Source organism: Magallana gigas, chromosome 6 (genome assembly GCF_963853765.1).
Source record: "Magallana gigas chromosome 6, xbMagGiga1.1, whole genome shotgun sequence".
Taxonomy (NCBI): domain Eukaryota; kingdom Metazoa; phylum Mollusca; class Bivalvia; order Ostreida; family Ostreidae; genus Magallana; species Magallana gigas.
This window is the reverse complement of record NC_088858.1, coordinates 20,334,169-20,350,705: the sequence shown is the minus strand read 5'-3', so window position 1 is coordinate 20,350,705 and position 16,537 is coordinate 20,334,169. Positions and strand designations below refer to the sequence as shown.

At 33.4% G+C, this 16,537-nt stretch overlaps 2 protein-coding genes, 1 long non-coding RNA gene and 1 pseudogene across 3 annotated transcripts; 2 read left to right on the top strand and 2 right to left on the bottom strand.

Moving 5' to 3' along the window:
- The first annotated feature begins 3,712 nt into the window (after positions 1–3,712).
- On the top strand, positions 3,713–4,837 carry LOC117681243 (putative nuclease HARBI1). Its single transcript, XM_066087296.1, has 4 exons — positions 3,713–3,742; positions 3,857–4,009; positions 4,167–4,278; positions 4,449–4,837. The coding sequence occupies exons 1-4, from the start codon at positions 3,713–3,715 to the stop codon at positions 4,835–4,837; spliced, it is 684 nt and encodes a 227-aa protein (XP_065943368.1).
- Positions 4,838–5,069: 232 nt separating this feature from the next.
- LOC136276448 (uncharacterized) lies at positions 5,070–9,488 on the bottom strand. Its single transcript, XM_066088426.1, has 6 exons — positions 9,033–9,488; positions 7,665–7,811; positions 7,410–7,469; positions 5,786–5,848; positions 5,360–5,413; positions 5,070–5,269 (listed from the first exon to the last, which is right to left on the bottom strand). Exons 3-6 carry the CDS (start codon positions 7,459–7,461, stop codon positions 5,070–5,072), a joined length of 369 nt encoding a protein of 122 aa, XP_065944498.1. The 5' UTR covers positions 7,462–7,469; positions 7,665–7,811; positions 9,033–9,488.
- A 1,559-nt stretch (positions 9,489–11,047) lies between these two features.
- Positions 11,048–13,114, top strand: LOC136276493 (uncharacterized). The gene is made up of 3 exons (XR_010714962.1): positions 11,048–11,277; positions 11,495–12,791; positions 12,979–13,114. It is a non-coding gene; the product is annotated as an uncharacterized lncRNA (long non-coding RNA).
- Positions 11,899–14,086, bottom strand: LOC117688931 (uncharacterized; annotated as a pseudogene).
- Positions 14,087–16,537: the final 2,451 nt, after the last annotated feature.

Sequence of the window (16,537 nt, the reverse complement as noted above, 5' to 3'; positions counted from 1 at the left end):
GCACATTATGGCATGCATTACATTTATATGGAGTACATAAAATAATTATTTTAAATAGGCTTATATATCTATCTATCTATCTATCTATCTATATATCTATCTATCTATCTATCTATCTATCTATCTATATAAAATATATAATATAAAATAGGCTTAGCCAGCACTGGTAAACAGATGTTGGATAACGCAGTAAAATATTAATAAACTTTCATAGAGTACAATTGCACACAGCACACTGTCTAGCGCGTACCGCTTTCGACATACCTCGGGCGAGTACGATACCTGCATCGAACTATAAGTAATCGACCAAGCGAAAGGAAAAAGACGAAGGCGAGAGTGCGAAAACCAGATTATGAAGTTGCAAAGGCGAAGAAGCGATAGGAGTATCCATCTCAATTCGAACCTTCGCCCTTGCACCTTTACACTTTCGCATTCGAACCTTTGCAATCTTGCATCTTCGCCTTGAAGGCGAAGGTGCGAGTTGCTATTACAGAACACCATAGTTTTTCTGTTTTGAGTGTCCTTGTTTCATGCAACTTAAAATCATAAATAAAATTCTACAGGGATATTGCATTGCAAATGACATGCAAAGGACCCGGATGATAATGATGACAAATTGTGCGGGCAGTTTCGAAAATTTTCGAATTGATAACTCCCCTAAATAACGTATGTTCGTTCCTTCGTGAATTTCTCTGTGTATAAAGAGGGAACGTGTGAAAAAGTCTGACAATTTTCGCCATATATATGGATTCAGTGAGAGGTATGCGTATTCATTTTAAAAATTCAACCAAAAGTTATGGGAACGGCAACTTGGGGCAGATTCATTAACCGTTTAGCTGGAACACTCCCACCATCCCATTATCTTATTTCATCAACATCAACCTCTGTCCTAATGATCCTATTCATATATCCCGACTCGTTTAGCTATCAATTTTGAAACTACGGGTTTCGGTTTTTCAAAACAGTTAAAAGTATACCAGTATATGGTGTATCTGGGCTGAAATGAAGTGCAGATTTCATTTTTGTTTCATAAAACCGTTTGTTCTGACATGCTCAATCAATAAAAAAACCCCGGTCTCAGTATGTACAGGTATATAATGAAAGCTGTTTACGATTAGAATATTAAAGATGATTAATTTTCAAATTATTTAACAAACAGATTGTTTATCTTTCGACATAAAACCCTCACCGGTATTGATATTTAGCTTCGATTTTTCCCGTTGCACTTTTGTCCAACTCGTACTCTTCTTGTACAACCGCGCTAACTTTGAATAATTTAGGTTTGAATGGTTTCAGGCCCATTTTTACTACTGAATTCAAAATCCACTGATGTTCCCAAAAATTGACTGACATTGTCTGACATTCACTGTACATTGACTGTACCTCACTGTACATTTCACTGACTTCCACTGTACACCACTGTACATTTCTACTGAACAGCACTGTATCCCACTGTACACCACTGTACAGTCCTACTGACTTCCAATGTACCCCACTGTACGCCACTGTACCGGGCACTGACCAGCACTGTACCCCACTGTACCGGGCACTGACCATAACTGTACCCCACTGTACTATTAATTTGAAAAATTAGATTTTTAAATCTTCAGTATATTTATTTTTCTTCAATATTTATTTTAATTATGCTGTATATAGCATTAACATTATGCATAGATACAACTTGACCGAAGAATGCAAAAGGTTGTTAAATTTATTTAGTATGTTTTATTTATTAACGTCTATTGTTATTGAATGTTACGATCACAAAATTATGATAATGTCCTTAGCTATCAGGTGAAAGTTCTGGGTCCACCGCCATTAAACATTCTTAAGTCTGAGAATGTTCTCAAGTCTGAGAATGTTCTCAAGTCTGAGAATATTCTCAACTCCTCAATTCTCAGACTCAGTCGCCGCCATAAAAAAGTTGAGCAAAATAAAAATTCTCAAATTCTGTTTTATTCTTAAATATTTGAGTATACAAAAAAGTAGACTTAAGAATTTTCTCAAGCAAACAAAATTGCTGCCGTACACAGACGATTAGCAAGAAATCGCAGACGACGTTATGTTTTAGTTCGACCAAGGGTTTTAAGAGATAGAAGTAATCCCTTGGAGTAGTTGGATGACTTTGAAATCTACCAGCGCTATAGATTTCGCCCCGACACCATTCACTTCCTTGTGAATGGTGTTTTCGACCAACTCGAAACAGCGACCAAGAGGAACAGTCCGGTGCCTCCACTTTTACAAGTGTTGCTCTTTCTACGGTTTGTAGCAACTGGGGCCCATCTTCGGCTGATTGGAGACAGCCTCGGGATTTCCGAATCGTCAGTAGGTAGATCGGTCAAGGCTGTCGCTGCTGCCATCATTGCAGTTTTTGCGCAAGCTACACTCGTCTTCCCTGTTGGAGAAATTGCAACGAAAGTGAAGGAGGGCTTCAGACGAGTTGCAGGTGCGAGCACAAACATTGCAAACACTAATATCTTACTTTTTCACATAAAATTCCTTGTCTCTTACACTGTACCGCCACATGTTACATGCAATTTTTCCGAAGACCAAACTCATACTGACTCGATGAAAAAAACCGTGTGCAAAATAGCACATTAGTGTTTTCCTTTGTAATGAGAGTTTAGATGGAAGGGGGAGTACTTGATAAGAAAAAAAAAATAAGGGCGGATCCACCTTTTAGTAAATGAATAAAAATACACCGGGGTAGCATTGAATACATATGGAACAAAAATGCAAACACTTTCCTATTTCGCAAAGTAAAAATATATTCTTATCCTATTTAAACTTTCTGAGTGAACAAAAACTTCTGTCAATCAAATAAAATGATAGATATCATTAAACAATTTGCAAATTGTGTGTGTGTGAGTAAGGGGGGGGGGGGGGGGGGCAGTGTGATAAGGTTTTAAGAAGTTTCTATATTTTATATATGTGCAATTAAAATTAAATACCTCTTAACCACAACTCAATTAACATCAATTTGTTGAACATACATGTAACTGATATACTGCATCTACATAATTGTCCTCTACTACCACTTATTTTCATTAACACTATTTCATTTAAATTATTTATACTAGTTCATATCAACATTAAAATTCACACACATTTATTAGTCTATAGATTAAAAGATAAAAATAATTGAATTAATGCGATAATCCATATATATACAGTTGCATTTTAATTAACAAATGTTCCATCTTCCTTATTGCTAACATGAAATTGTTGTAGAAATATAAAACTAGGTATCATTTAAAATGTTACTTATAATTTTTTCAAAATTAACATATTATAATTATATATGCACAATGAAATAAAACAACTGTTGATAAAATATATGAAGAGCAGTGAAAAAAAAAGGATTGATAGTGCAATTGGTTTACTTTATTTTATTAAGATATATATATATATATATATATATATATATATATATATATATATATATATATATATATATATATATATATATATATATATATGATAATTAGGCTTTGATCTACAGTACAGTTAGAGTTATAAGGCATATACATTGGCATTATCTATATAACACCCCGTTAAGGCCTCTTCCTTACAGGGGGGGGGGGGGGGCTTGGGAGGAGGAGGGTCATGATTTGAACAAACTTAAAAATATACTTCATGAGGATGCTCCCACACACAATTCTAAATTGTCCTAATTTTTAAGAAGGTTTTTAAAAATTGCCTTTGAATGAAAATGAAATGGCATCACCTTCACCAAATGATGGTATAAATGTGCTAAGTTTGATCAAAATATACCCAGTGGTTCAAGATAATAAGTCGAGAATGTGAAAAGTTTATAATGACAGATGGATGACAGAAAAATGTATTCTAATAACAGGGAAGATGTTATTGTAACTTAAATCATTTATTTTTGACAGGATTCCCTAAAGTTATAGGATGCGTTGATAGTACTCAAATTCGCATTTCAACACCAAAAGCTAATGAAGCAGACTATGTGAATAGGAAAGGTTTCCATAGTCTTAATGTTCAGGTACTCATTAAAACATGCAGATACATGCATACCTAATCTCACATCTCTAAAATTTCCTTAAAAAAAGATATTGTTTAAATACAATTAAAAGCAAACTTATGGGTTTCTATGACAATAATAAATAATGAAATGATCACAGCTTTTTTGGAAATTTCAGATGGTATGTGATCCAAATTTTCGAATCACATCATTGTGTGCCCGTTGGCCTGGTTCCTGTCATGATGCAAGGATTTGGAGAACCTCTGGTCTCTATCAAAAATTTGAAAACGGTAACTATCCCTTCAATCATACTAATAAGTCAATTGTACATACCTACAAATGTATGTTGACAATTCTTTTGTAAAACTAAATACATGCATAACTAAAACTGTATAATAAGCAATGGATTATGATGCATACTTCTGTACATGTACCATCATGAACATTAATTTTAATGCAGGTGACTACGATGGCATGTTATTGGGAGACTCTGGGTATCCCCTATCCAGGTACCTTATGACTCCGTATCTAACCCCTCGGACCCAGTCTGAAGAGAGGTTCAACTCAAGTCTCTGCCGAACACGAGTGCTCATTGAGCAGACTTTCGGGATAATGAAAAGAAAATTTCAGGCTCTTCATTTTGGCCTCCGCACGTCTCCAGATCAGGCAGTGTCATACATTACCGCATGCTGTATCCTACATAACATAGGCATTGAGAGGGGGGATACAATTATCAGTGGTGACTGCAGGGAACTGAATGTAGCAGACTGCCAACAAGCAGTTATAAACGCACATCCAAGAGCTGATGGGGTGGCAAAGAGAGCCTCCATTACACAATCATTTTTTTGAAATCCTAGCTACTCAGGGTGACATCATTGTGGACTTGTCATTAACTGCCTGTCATTAATGAATCAATTGTTGATAACGAAACATTTTTGTTTATTTTATCTGTATTTAAACATGACATTGTGTATATATCATTATTATCATTCCCAATCAATCTCTCTCTCTCTCTCTCTCTCTCTCTCTCTCTCTCTCTCTCTCAAACAGTATACAAATAAGCTAACAAATACAAAGATAATTACAACTCGGCTAGAAAACTGGGATATAGAGTTTGGATTTCTCCTAAAAGTTTCTGTTTCTTTAACAACAAGACCTCTTTCTTTAATGCCAGAACTTCTCTCTCCTCTTGAACTCTGTGTAATTCCTCCTCCAGTCTTTTGTTGTCTAATAACAAGTTCTTCCCCACTAGGTCCTCATATCTTCTTCTTTTGCCTTCTCCTGTAATTGAATTCAGTTGCAATGTTTTGACAGCTTTCAAAACGAAAAAGACACTGATTAGTAATAAATACATGTAAGTTTATTACAAACCTGCATTTGTCTTTCCTTTTCGTTTCACTCCATGATTCACTTGAACTGTTGGAACTTTAAGTAAAAAAAAATTTAAAATGATCAAAATCTATTTAAGGAATGAATTCAATATTTATTAGTTTTATGCGATATAAAATGGTTTGGGCAGTTTACACTTACCAGTAATAAACCATGAAGCGGTTTATAAAACCTTAAAGTGTTCCAAACCATTTCATATCTAATAAATATTCATTGCATTGCTTATAATTTAATTTTTTGCTATTAATTGTAGATAAAAACGGTCTTTTGACGTTTAAAATGAAATCAAGATGTACAAAATTCAAACGTAACATCAGGCAGATTATTTATGAATTTAAAGACCTACATGTGCATGTAGCTCTGATATTTGATTTGAATTTTATTAAAAATTAAATAAACATCATGTACCTTTCTCAACTGAGGTAACCGTACTAATGGTAGGTGTATCTGTCAAACTCTGTTCTTCTGAACCTGAAATAACAAAATCCATTAGTTTTTCATTCTCCAACTACAGACAAAGATATGTTCATGTAACCGGTAAATGGTAGCTAAAAGACAAGTAATTCTTTATTTAATAAGAGGCCCATGGGCCACATCGCTCACCTGAGCAACAACAGGCATGATAAAATCAGCTTTATGGAGCCACATACAAACAAGATGTAATTATAATCGGGGCGATTATACAGTCTCCCAAACGAATGAGGCCATCACTGGTGGTAGTGATGACCCACATGGACTAAACGTTACAGAAAACATATTACCCAATTTGTATGCACTCACTGCTGCAGTTATGAGATGTACTGTATCTTTCAAATATAATGATTCAATTAAGAAATAAACAACAATATTAAAAAGTTCACCGGGATATGTAGTTGGCGGGTCACGTGTTCAAATCCTGTGAAGCCCAAAGGGCTTTTCAGTAGATTTGATCACGTACCAACCAAATTCATATCCTGGTGAACTTTTTAATATTGCTGTTTATTACTTATATTTACGATTGAAAAAACAAACATCCAGAACTTTTTAAATAACCGAGATTTTATGTTTACAATAATCCAAGCGACAAGCGATAAGCACGTGCTATGAACATTGTGAACATGTATTCTATAGGTTCATATAAAGAAACATATTTGCAAATGTAAATATTGCTTAATTAAAACTTGATTATATTTCTTTTTCTGAAATTTCATGATGTTCCCCAGGGGTCATTTACTATATATCAGGTTCACCAACATGACCCACGGAAAAAGAATATATATGGTGGGGTGGGGATCTTGACCATTTTCAAGATATTTGGGCACTTCCTGTTCGAGGGGGGTCAGGACCTCCCCTGGAGCCCATGACCTACATGTACATACTATTTGAGAAGAACAAGTTTCTGAGAAGAGGATTTTAAAAGATTTACTCTAAATATTCCTATGTAATAATTTGACCCACATTGTGGCCCCACCTTGCCCCCGAGATCATGATTTGAACAAACTTGAATCTACCCTACCTGAGAAAGCTTCCATACAAATTTCAGCTTTCTTGGCCAAATGGTTTTCGGAGAAGGAGATTTATTTTTTGAAAAATACCAACAAATTTTTAAAATTTTTAATTATCTCCCCTTAAAAGAGGGTCTGGCCCTTCATTTTAACGAACTTGAATCTCGTTCACCAATGATGCTTTGTGCCAAGTTTTTTGAAAATGAAGAAGTCGAAAATTTAAAAAGTTAACAGACAGACGGACAGACACACAGACATATGGACAAAAAGTCATCAGAAAAGCTCACTTGAGCTTTCAGCTCAGGTTAGTTAAAAAAATGAAAGAGCTAAAAAGTTGTAATACCATTTTTTCCTTATTGACATTATTGAGCACATAACTAGCTGCAGAACTGTAGCTCCACAGAAAATTCGGGTTGACGGACCATCAAATCGAATTTTCCTTAGAGCTAGCCTACAGTTCTGCAGCTAGAATAATTGATACACATGTATATACAAACTAGGACTAGTGTAATCTTTTAAAAGTTAACTAAAGGTATTTAAAATTGTACCTTGTTCGAGGTGGTCATCTGCAGGGTCAACTGTCTGAGAAACTGAAGACATGCTTGGAGCTAAGAAATAATTAAATGCTTCCAATAAGAGAATGTACAGTAGTCAATGGAAACTCCCATAGCAAGTTAACAAGTCATAAACTTTTAACATTTAAAATGATTTCATCTGATATAACAGTCAAGGTTGATTGGTTTTCCACTTCTTCTTTTTTGAAGAATTAAAAATTTTTAAATAATAATCAAATTGCAAATCACCATCTGTATCAATACCCCCCTGTAGACCAGAGAGATGTGGCTCTCCATCTGCAAGACGCAGAAATGTCTCCTCTCCTTGTGTGAGAGGGGGGAGAGGGGGACCACCACCAGTTTTTGGGCGTTTAACTCAATCCAGCTTTTCTTTGCCTATGACAATATAAGTACATGTATAAAGTAAAAACTACTAAAAAATATGAATGTAATATAATTTGTCTATAATCAGTATAAACCAACAATCTGATACCAATCATAAATGCCTCTTTTAAAACAACTCATTTATCTTTTCCATGCATTTTAATTATAAATTTAGACCTTCATCTTGCTCTTCATATATAATATGTAATTTATATGTTGCCTTATATACAGGCATGGGGTAATCGAGTAATCGTATTCGATTGTAATGATTACTCTTTTTCAAGTAATCGACAGTAATCTGTAATCGAAGAGATTTTCGATTACTTGTAATCGTAATTTAATCGATTACAGCTAAAAAGTTCAGTGTAATCATAATTACTTTTTTGATTTCTTACGATTACTCTTTACATAAACATATTATGAAGCACTTATTGTATGAAAAAATACTCATTTACATGACAGAGCTCTATATATATAATTGATTATAATTTGACAATTGAATAAGCAGTAGAAATTATAAAATGTTATTTTATGAAGATTGAAATATAAAGTCTCAAATTTTCATATCATTCATAATGAAAATACCCCTTTAACTCTAAAACCAAATTAACTTAAAGAGTTTTTATATGATATGTTCAGAACAGGTACCATGCGCATTTTAATGAAATTTTTTCTAAAGTATTCTATTAATAATCTATTACATGTTATAAAGTAATCGATTACTGGACAAAAATGAGTCTCAGTGTAATCGATTAATAATCGATTACACAAAATTCCCCGAAGTGATCGATTATTAATCAATTACTTTTTTAAGTAATCGAGTCCATGCCTGCTTATATATAAACAAAGGTCTAGCTTCAATTAAATTGTATTCTGACCATGATACTTGTATATAATTTATATGCATTTAAAACTTATGCTAAAAAAATACACCCCACCCCAAACAGAAAAATGAAGTGTCAAATTTGTGTCGAATTAGAACATATTACTATTTTTTCTTCAAATCATCAACCATTTAAAAAATGTTTTATTAAGTGATGCACTTAATTGTTTTAAAAGAATTTCCTGTTCCTGGTGACAACAAATGTTTGAAAAAAAAATAGTTATGCTCTCAATAAATTAGATCATATCAAGTAAAATTTGGCAATATTTCATATAATCATTTAATTATTTGTTATGAATCCAAATTCATACAGATCCTACTCTTTTAAATTAAAATGAATTCATACTTACTTCTTGATTTGACATTATAATATTTTTTCTTAACCTCCTCCCAGGTCCTCCTTTTGGTGTTGTATAGTCTACAATATTCAAGAAATACATGATCCACCCCTTTATTAGTGTCCACAAAGCAGAGATAAAAATAGATCAGTCAGTTGCGGTGTTTTTTTCTTCTGATAACCAATGCATCTATCCTTTTTTCTCATAATTAGTTTGTCTTTCTTTTAAGCACCTCAGTGTATATATCGTAAAAAGTTTCTTGTATAAATTTATTCAGTTAATTGTGTGTATACGGGCAATGAAGAATCACTTCGACGATGTTCTTAAACTGTTAAACCGATACGAATTTGTCAACTATATATTCTAAATTGTATACAAACGAGTATAGTTTTCCGGCAAAATTTCATACTAACGAATTCAATTTATCGGCAATCAGTTGCCATTCCCTTTCTCGCGTTACTTTAAGCTTTCCTTTGGCCGGTGTCCGGTCAAGTCGTACACAGACCAACTCGTACATAGGTCAACTCGTATACAAAATTTTCCGCATAAAAAAACGTAAGTCAACTCGTATACAAAAATTTCCGCATAAAAAACCGAAGTCAACTGGTATACAAAAAAATCCCGATACAAAATCGAAAGTCAACTCGTATACAAAAATTCCCGTATATTTAACCGAAATTCAACTCGCATACATAAATCACTATAATTTGAAAGTCAACTCGTATACAAAAAGTTAGAAACAAAACGTAAAAAGTAATTTAAAAGTAACTTAAAACACTTGGTTTCTTGTAATAAATTTTCTTTATATATTGCTACCGTAATTCAGCGTAAAAAGGACATGTTATCAACTATTACAAAGATTGCAAAATTCATACATGTATAATTGTGCATTATCATTAAACTCGGTAACGATGTGACATTACAACAAAAAAATAACGATAATTAATTGTGTCAATCCAATCATTATTATTTGGTAATTATTTCTACACATCAAAACAATAATTGTTAAAACAACGCGGTGTTTCTTGCTTCTCCAAACGGATGACTTCTCAAAGGCTAATTAAGGTACTCCTCATTATTTTGTTTGAAAAAAATATATCCAACTTTCCGCTTTTATATGTCATTTCCCAAACTTCTTTCAACATGGTACGACACCTGTGTGTTTCCTGTCGACGAACTCTAAGTAATATACCATTGATTTATAAGTTAAAAATTTTGTTTATTTATATAATGAGTGAAAAGTGAATATAAAAGTCACATATGAAATTTCTTTAAATAATTATATATATATGAGCAACTTTTGTAATATTTTATAAAAAAAATTAAATAGACAGATATACGGCTAGCAATCTATTGCCTACTTAAAAAAGACATACTGGTTAATTAAACTAATTAAAATTGGAGCTGAATTTGAATTTTTCATTTCAATATTTCATACCTATTTTATATGCGGAATTTTTTGTATACGAATTGACTTTCGTTTTTTTATGCGGAAAATTTTGTATACGAGTTGACTTTCGTTTTTTTATGCGGAAAATTTTGTATACGAGTTGACCTGGCCCCGCTCCCTTTCATCAAGCCGAACAAGGCCCCCGATCTTGTTTTAACTTCCTCAATTAACATCACTTCCTCGTCATCTTGCCAATTCTGTGATCGGCGTTTACCCGTAATTGCTTTGTCGTCCATTTTTGTTTTTTTTAAATGAAAAAGCAGACGATAAGAGGGTATACTTACGTTTTGTTTACACGTTGTACAATGCATTTTATTGCTCTTTCAACACTAGAGAGTTCCATGGGGCCGCTTCATGCGTTGAAAAAAAAAATCCGCGAAAACCGTCTCGCGAGAACATGAATTTGAGAAAATTCTCAACTCAAGTCTTGAGAATTACTCAGCTAAGAATATTCTCAAGTAGCTTTATGGTGGTGGTTTTGAGAATATTCTTAGCTGAGTAATTCTCAAGACTTGAGTTGAGAATTTTTTTGAGAATTCTCAAAGTTTAATGGCATTCTAACGTTTCTGGTTTTTTTTCTAATATCAATAGGCATATGGCTACACCATAATGGTGTCCTTGGATCTAGTCCTGGCGGAATTATACGTCGTGCAGCTGCTTTTGGATTTCACCACCAAAGTCCAGCTTTGACTGATATAATGCAGGCTTACAACATTCAGCCTGAGATCCTGGAAGTAAAGTGCCCATATTCAGCAAAAGATAAAACAATAGCTGAAGCAGTCGAAACCATTGCTGATTTTTGCTTAGGTAAGCAAGCTATATTGTGATATTGGACCTCTTCAAAATGATTTTTTTTTTAAATTTAACAAATTTTTTAAAAGTTTATTTGAAGTTAACGGTTATAACCTGATTAGTATTAAGATTATGGAATTCTAATTTTTATGATAATTAATCTGTAAACAATTTATGCTTAAATTGATCAATTCCTTTTTATCATATTTGCATTTTTTGTTTCTATTTAAAGAGATTCAAGAATTTTGTGGGGAGAGAACTTACAAGCTGAAGGAGAACCACCCTTACTATGATCAAGTGCAGGGACAGCTTTTTGTATCCAATAAACTTGCGTGCGACTTTGTTGTATGGACACCCAAAGACTTTGTTATTGTTAGAATTCCTCAAGACATTGTATGGCAAAGCAACATATTAGTTCTTACTTACTTTTATTTTCACAAATTTGCGCCACATTGCAACAATGATCTATTATTTTCATATGTAATACATGTATTATTCATGACTCATAAATTATAGTAATTTGTTGAGCATCAAGCTTTCTCAAAACATATAAGATTCATGAAATAAACACCAGTATCAGGTTCATTGTAGTTTGAAGTTGCATGAACAAAATACATGTAGTTTTCAATCTGTTTTTCAGTTATTTTCTGGTACAAAATTCTGAGCTACCTCTTGCAACAAAGGGTCTTGAAAGTTTACTAAGACACAACATAGCTGGAAAATTTTGGTGCTTATGTATCTGAACTGGTGTGGGATGTGCCTCAGTATTTCGTAATTTTTTATTCTTTCATTGGCACGTTCTACGTGTATTCTAGATTTTGCAATTTTCCTGCAAAGCTGAACTTCAGCAGGTGTGTACTGAGAATTTGCTGTCAAAAATGGGGGGGGGGGGTATTAAAGATGTACACCTTGTGGTAAAAGTTTATGTATTGTGAACCCCTTATCTGCTAGAATCATATCACCAGGAGACATTTGATGCACAATTCCACAATGCTCAACTAGTGCTACATCTGATGTGCTACCTGGATAAAGTTTAATTGCAAACACTAGTGCACCATTTGGGGCAACACCAGTGACACTTTTGACCGTGTGCGAGTTCTTATAACCACTGTAGGTGCTAGCTTGTAGCCTCATATCATTACCAGGAACATCCTGAGTAATCTCAGTTGCATCCAACACAATACGACATGAGCTAAAATAGCCAAAACTTGTTGGCATTGACCCTTTACATTTCTGCAAAGATGGAATGCTGCGCTCTACAAGACCTTCAAACAGTACTTCATGCATTGCACATATCTAGATCTGTGATGTTACTATATTATTTACTGAAGTCGCACTTGTATTGAACCTCTCGGCAAGATCTAAAAGTGGGGTGTTCATGGTAAGTTTCATAAGGGACATTAACAGTTGATCTCTTTGTGAAATGAATGAGAGAGTCCATCCATCAATGTACTTTATGCGGAATCTTCTCATCATTGCATCGATGGCTTTAAACATGTCTGGTCGAAGATTTGTATACATCAGCATCTGTATTATAACATAATAGTATCGTTTATGTCGTGTTAACACTTGTTTTTAAATATGGGTTGAAAACTTTCATAGATAAAATTCAACAATATTCTTTTATATGAAATGAATAAAAAAATATTACATCTGTATGTAAAACACAAACTTTAAGGATTTCAATAAAAAGAAAACTGTCCAGCAGTCTCATAGGGAAACAAATTTTCACTTTCAGCTTCCAATTGATCAAATATCCTTGGTGGATTTAAAACTGTCCAGCAGTCAATCCATTTTCATTAATAAACACTGAAAATAAAATAATAAACCACAAATCATCTAGTTCTAAAACACACGATAGCAAATGTTAATTATTAAAAACAATTACAATTTCAGAAATGATATAGTGATAATTAAGATTTATCATGCACTTAACAATAAACATACCTTCCTTTCATCTCCTATTATATCCTCTAGTGTAAAGGTTCTTTTCAATGACATTGCCTGAATCCGGTCTGTAAGTTCTTTAACTTGTAGCTTTAGGTTCTAAATAAGTGAATTAAAGTAAGACGCAGAAAATTTACAATAATAATTTAATAATCCATTTAAAAAAAAACAAACCTTGTGTTCCTCAATCATTCGCTCAAACGTAAGTTGGTAGGAATGTTCATGAGAATGTGGTGGGAGCTGAGGGGCGCAGTCATTGACATCCAAGGTGCTCACACACATCTCCTGGGGGGCTGCCTATGCTTTTACGGTTCTCCTTTTAAAACATGGGGATATTCCGAATATTTTTTCAATAATTTAATTTCAAAACTATAAAACAAAAGTATTTAAAACCAAATTTACCTCGATATTTTATTTGGATCCTCGAAATCAAAAACGGAGCTCCATGAGAAAATGGTAGGTCCATTGTCTTTCACTCCGTCCTTGAAATGACAACTACAAATGCGGTCAGATGAAGCATTTATAGATCTGTCCTTCCGCCTAAAATGCATGTATGATCGATAAAAAATGAACAGAAAACACACAAATATGTACAATTATAGGCATAATTGGAATTTGCATTCCCCCCCCCCCCATTCCGCAACCCCTTCGTATATATGCTGCTTGGAATGCAAATAAATGGATCTTACCTACAGAGTTTTTCCGATCTTCTCGCCAACGTTGTATTTGTTGGAAACCGGAACATTTTACATGTTCGTTTTATCCCTTGATGGTTACAGTTGAAAACGAAGCAGATAGTCATTCTGTATACAGTAGTGTTTACGTTTGTTTGTCTCCGGAAGTTAAACACCGGAAGTAGGGTTGCGCGAGACTGTGTTAGCCTATATATTTGTATATAATGTAGATATATGGCATCAAGCAATTAAAATTATTAATTTTTCCATTAACAATTCATTATTGATGGTTATTTTAAAGTTAAAGTTTCTGATAAACTTTTGAACAAATTGATTGAACATTTGTCAAACTCGAACTACAGGATGTTTACAAAATTTCGCGCATGCGCGGCAGTTTTTATTCAGCTGAGGAAAGGGTACAGTAGTGACAACACTTTTTGAGAGGGGTTTAATGTATCCCATTCTAAGAAGATGGGTGGATAAGGCGTGTAAAATGCCCATACACAGTCGGACAAGCTACTTAAAAATTAAAATATCAATAAATCTGATATTTTTTAAAACCATGCAGGGAAAGCACGGAATGTTTTATTCACAGTGTTTTGTAAGAATGCGGGACGGTTCGCCCCTAAAGACGTTTCGCCCCGAGATGTTTCGCGCCTATTAATTATGTGGTACAGTAAATTGATATCAGCATGGAGAGCCTCCAAATGAGTTATAACACCTTAGGGTAATTAGAAATTTGTTGAGACACTTAATTATAATTGCTTGATCTAGATGTTTTGCGGCTTTTAATTATGTGGTAACAGTAAATTGATATGAACATGGAGAGCCTCCAAATAAGTTTTAACACCTTTGACTGATTAAATTATTCTAATATACAATTATATTTATATTTTAACATCGGATTATATATATAGTTATAAATTTTTATATGATGAATTACGATGTATTTCATATTAATATTTACTCATTATATTTATTCATATTATAATATTTTGTATAAATGAAATAATATTCCTTCACAATGATTTAGAGATAACACCTGGATAAAACAACAAAACTAAGCAAAATAAATATTTTTTTTAATTTTCATTGTTTTCAACTGCACACATGAATACATAACACATACATAAAAAGTATCGTATACAAACATGAATAAATAAGTTATCTCAACCCAAAAACATAAAGTAGGATGTCAAGTACAAGTGCACCATTTGGGGCAGTATTCAGACTTTAATATAGATTTTACATGAAATATACTTTTACATGAGTTTGGTATGCATCAGCACCGAAGGTCTGATTCCAACTGACTATAATTTACAATTCAGAATAATATATAATGAACAATTGAAACAACACAATGAAGGATTAACATAAGAAGTACAGATGTAAGTAAATAAATTATCAAACAGCTATTGAGTAACTCGGGACATTTAAGCAGCATGTACATAAAAGGATTAATATTAATATATATAATATAAGATGAAAGAAGCTTAAGTGTCAATAAACATAAACAGAAGTCAATTAAAAGATTAGCTGTCCATCACTGATTGTGCCTCAGGTGGGATTAATGCTGCGCGGAATTTATAACGTTTATATAACGTTCATAAAACAGTTGTCGAAATAGATGAAAAGTTTTTGTAACAATTAACACAAAGTCCGAAAAACATAATTTACACAATAATTAATAATAGTCCGAAAGATTGAATTTCACACCGTGACACCTGTCTTGTGACATGGTTACCTATGTTACTTACAGACTTTTTAATTAAATACACTGATACAAAAGCAGTTCATTTTTTCTTGTACTGTTGACAACACAATTTTAATGGTTTATTTCTTTTAATTGTAACTGTCCAACAAGTTATCAATCTGGTTTATAATTTTTTCAACAGAATCTTCAGAAGCTTGAGACACCACCGAACGGGGGGTCCCGGGGCGTTCCCCCTGGCTGCTTGAGGCATGTTGCCGAAGGCCTTCAACTTTTTCTTTATCTAAATCCATTATATCCCATCTATCTTTAGACAGTTTAGTTTCATCAGGATATTGATTCATGAATACAACTACTTTCATCACTCTTTCATAGACTTTTCTTCTGCATTCATTTTTTGTGCTTGTGAAACATCCATTCTTTATTTCTTCCATGACTCCATAGTTTACATAGTCAAGACTGCTTCTTACCAAATCAAATACTACAAACTGGTCTTCGCTTTCCATTAGGTATTTTGCATCTGCACTTTTCATGTTTGATAGGACTCTTGCTTGTTTTACTGCTTCTAACCAGTTGGCTAAGAAAGTTTTTCCCGTGTTTCCTTCTCTGTCTACTACAAATAGGATTTTTCTGTCATCTTGTTCTTCTAGTTTTTTTACAGCTTCTATTTGCCATGGTCTAAGTTCTTTTTTCATGAATGATTCTTTTCTCTTGGTCTTCTGTCTTTCATCTTCTATTTCATTTGGTAGTTTGTCTATGCTTCCTAGGATATCTTGTTGATATTCCTCATCTGTGTAGTTGTTCAGGGTAAAGCTCCAGTTGAATGCCATGGCTTATTTTAAGAATTTTTCATATACTATAGTCGTACAAGTATTATCCAATGTACACCGTTTCGCTGTTTTGAAACTTCTGCGCTATTTTCTTTCCTTTATATATGTTTTTG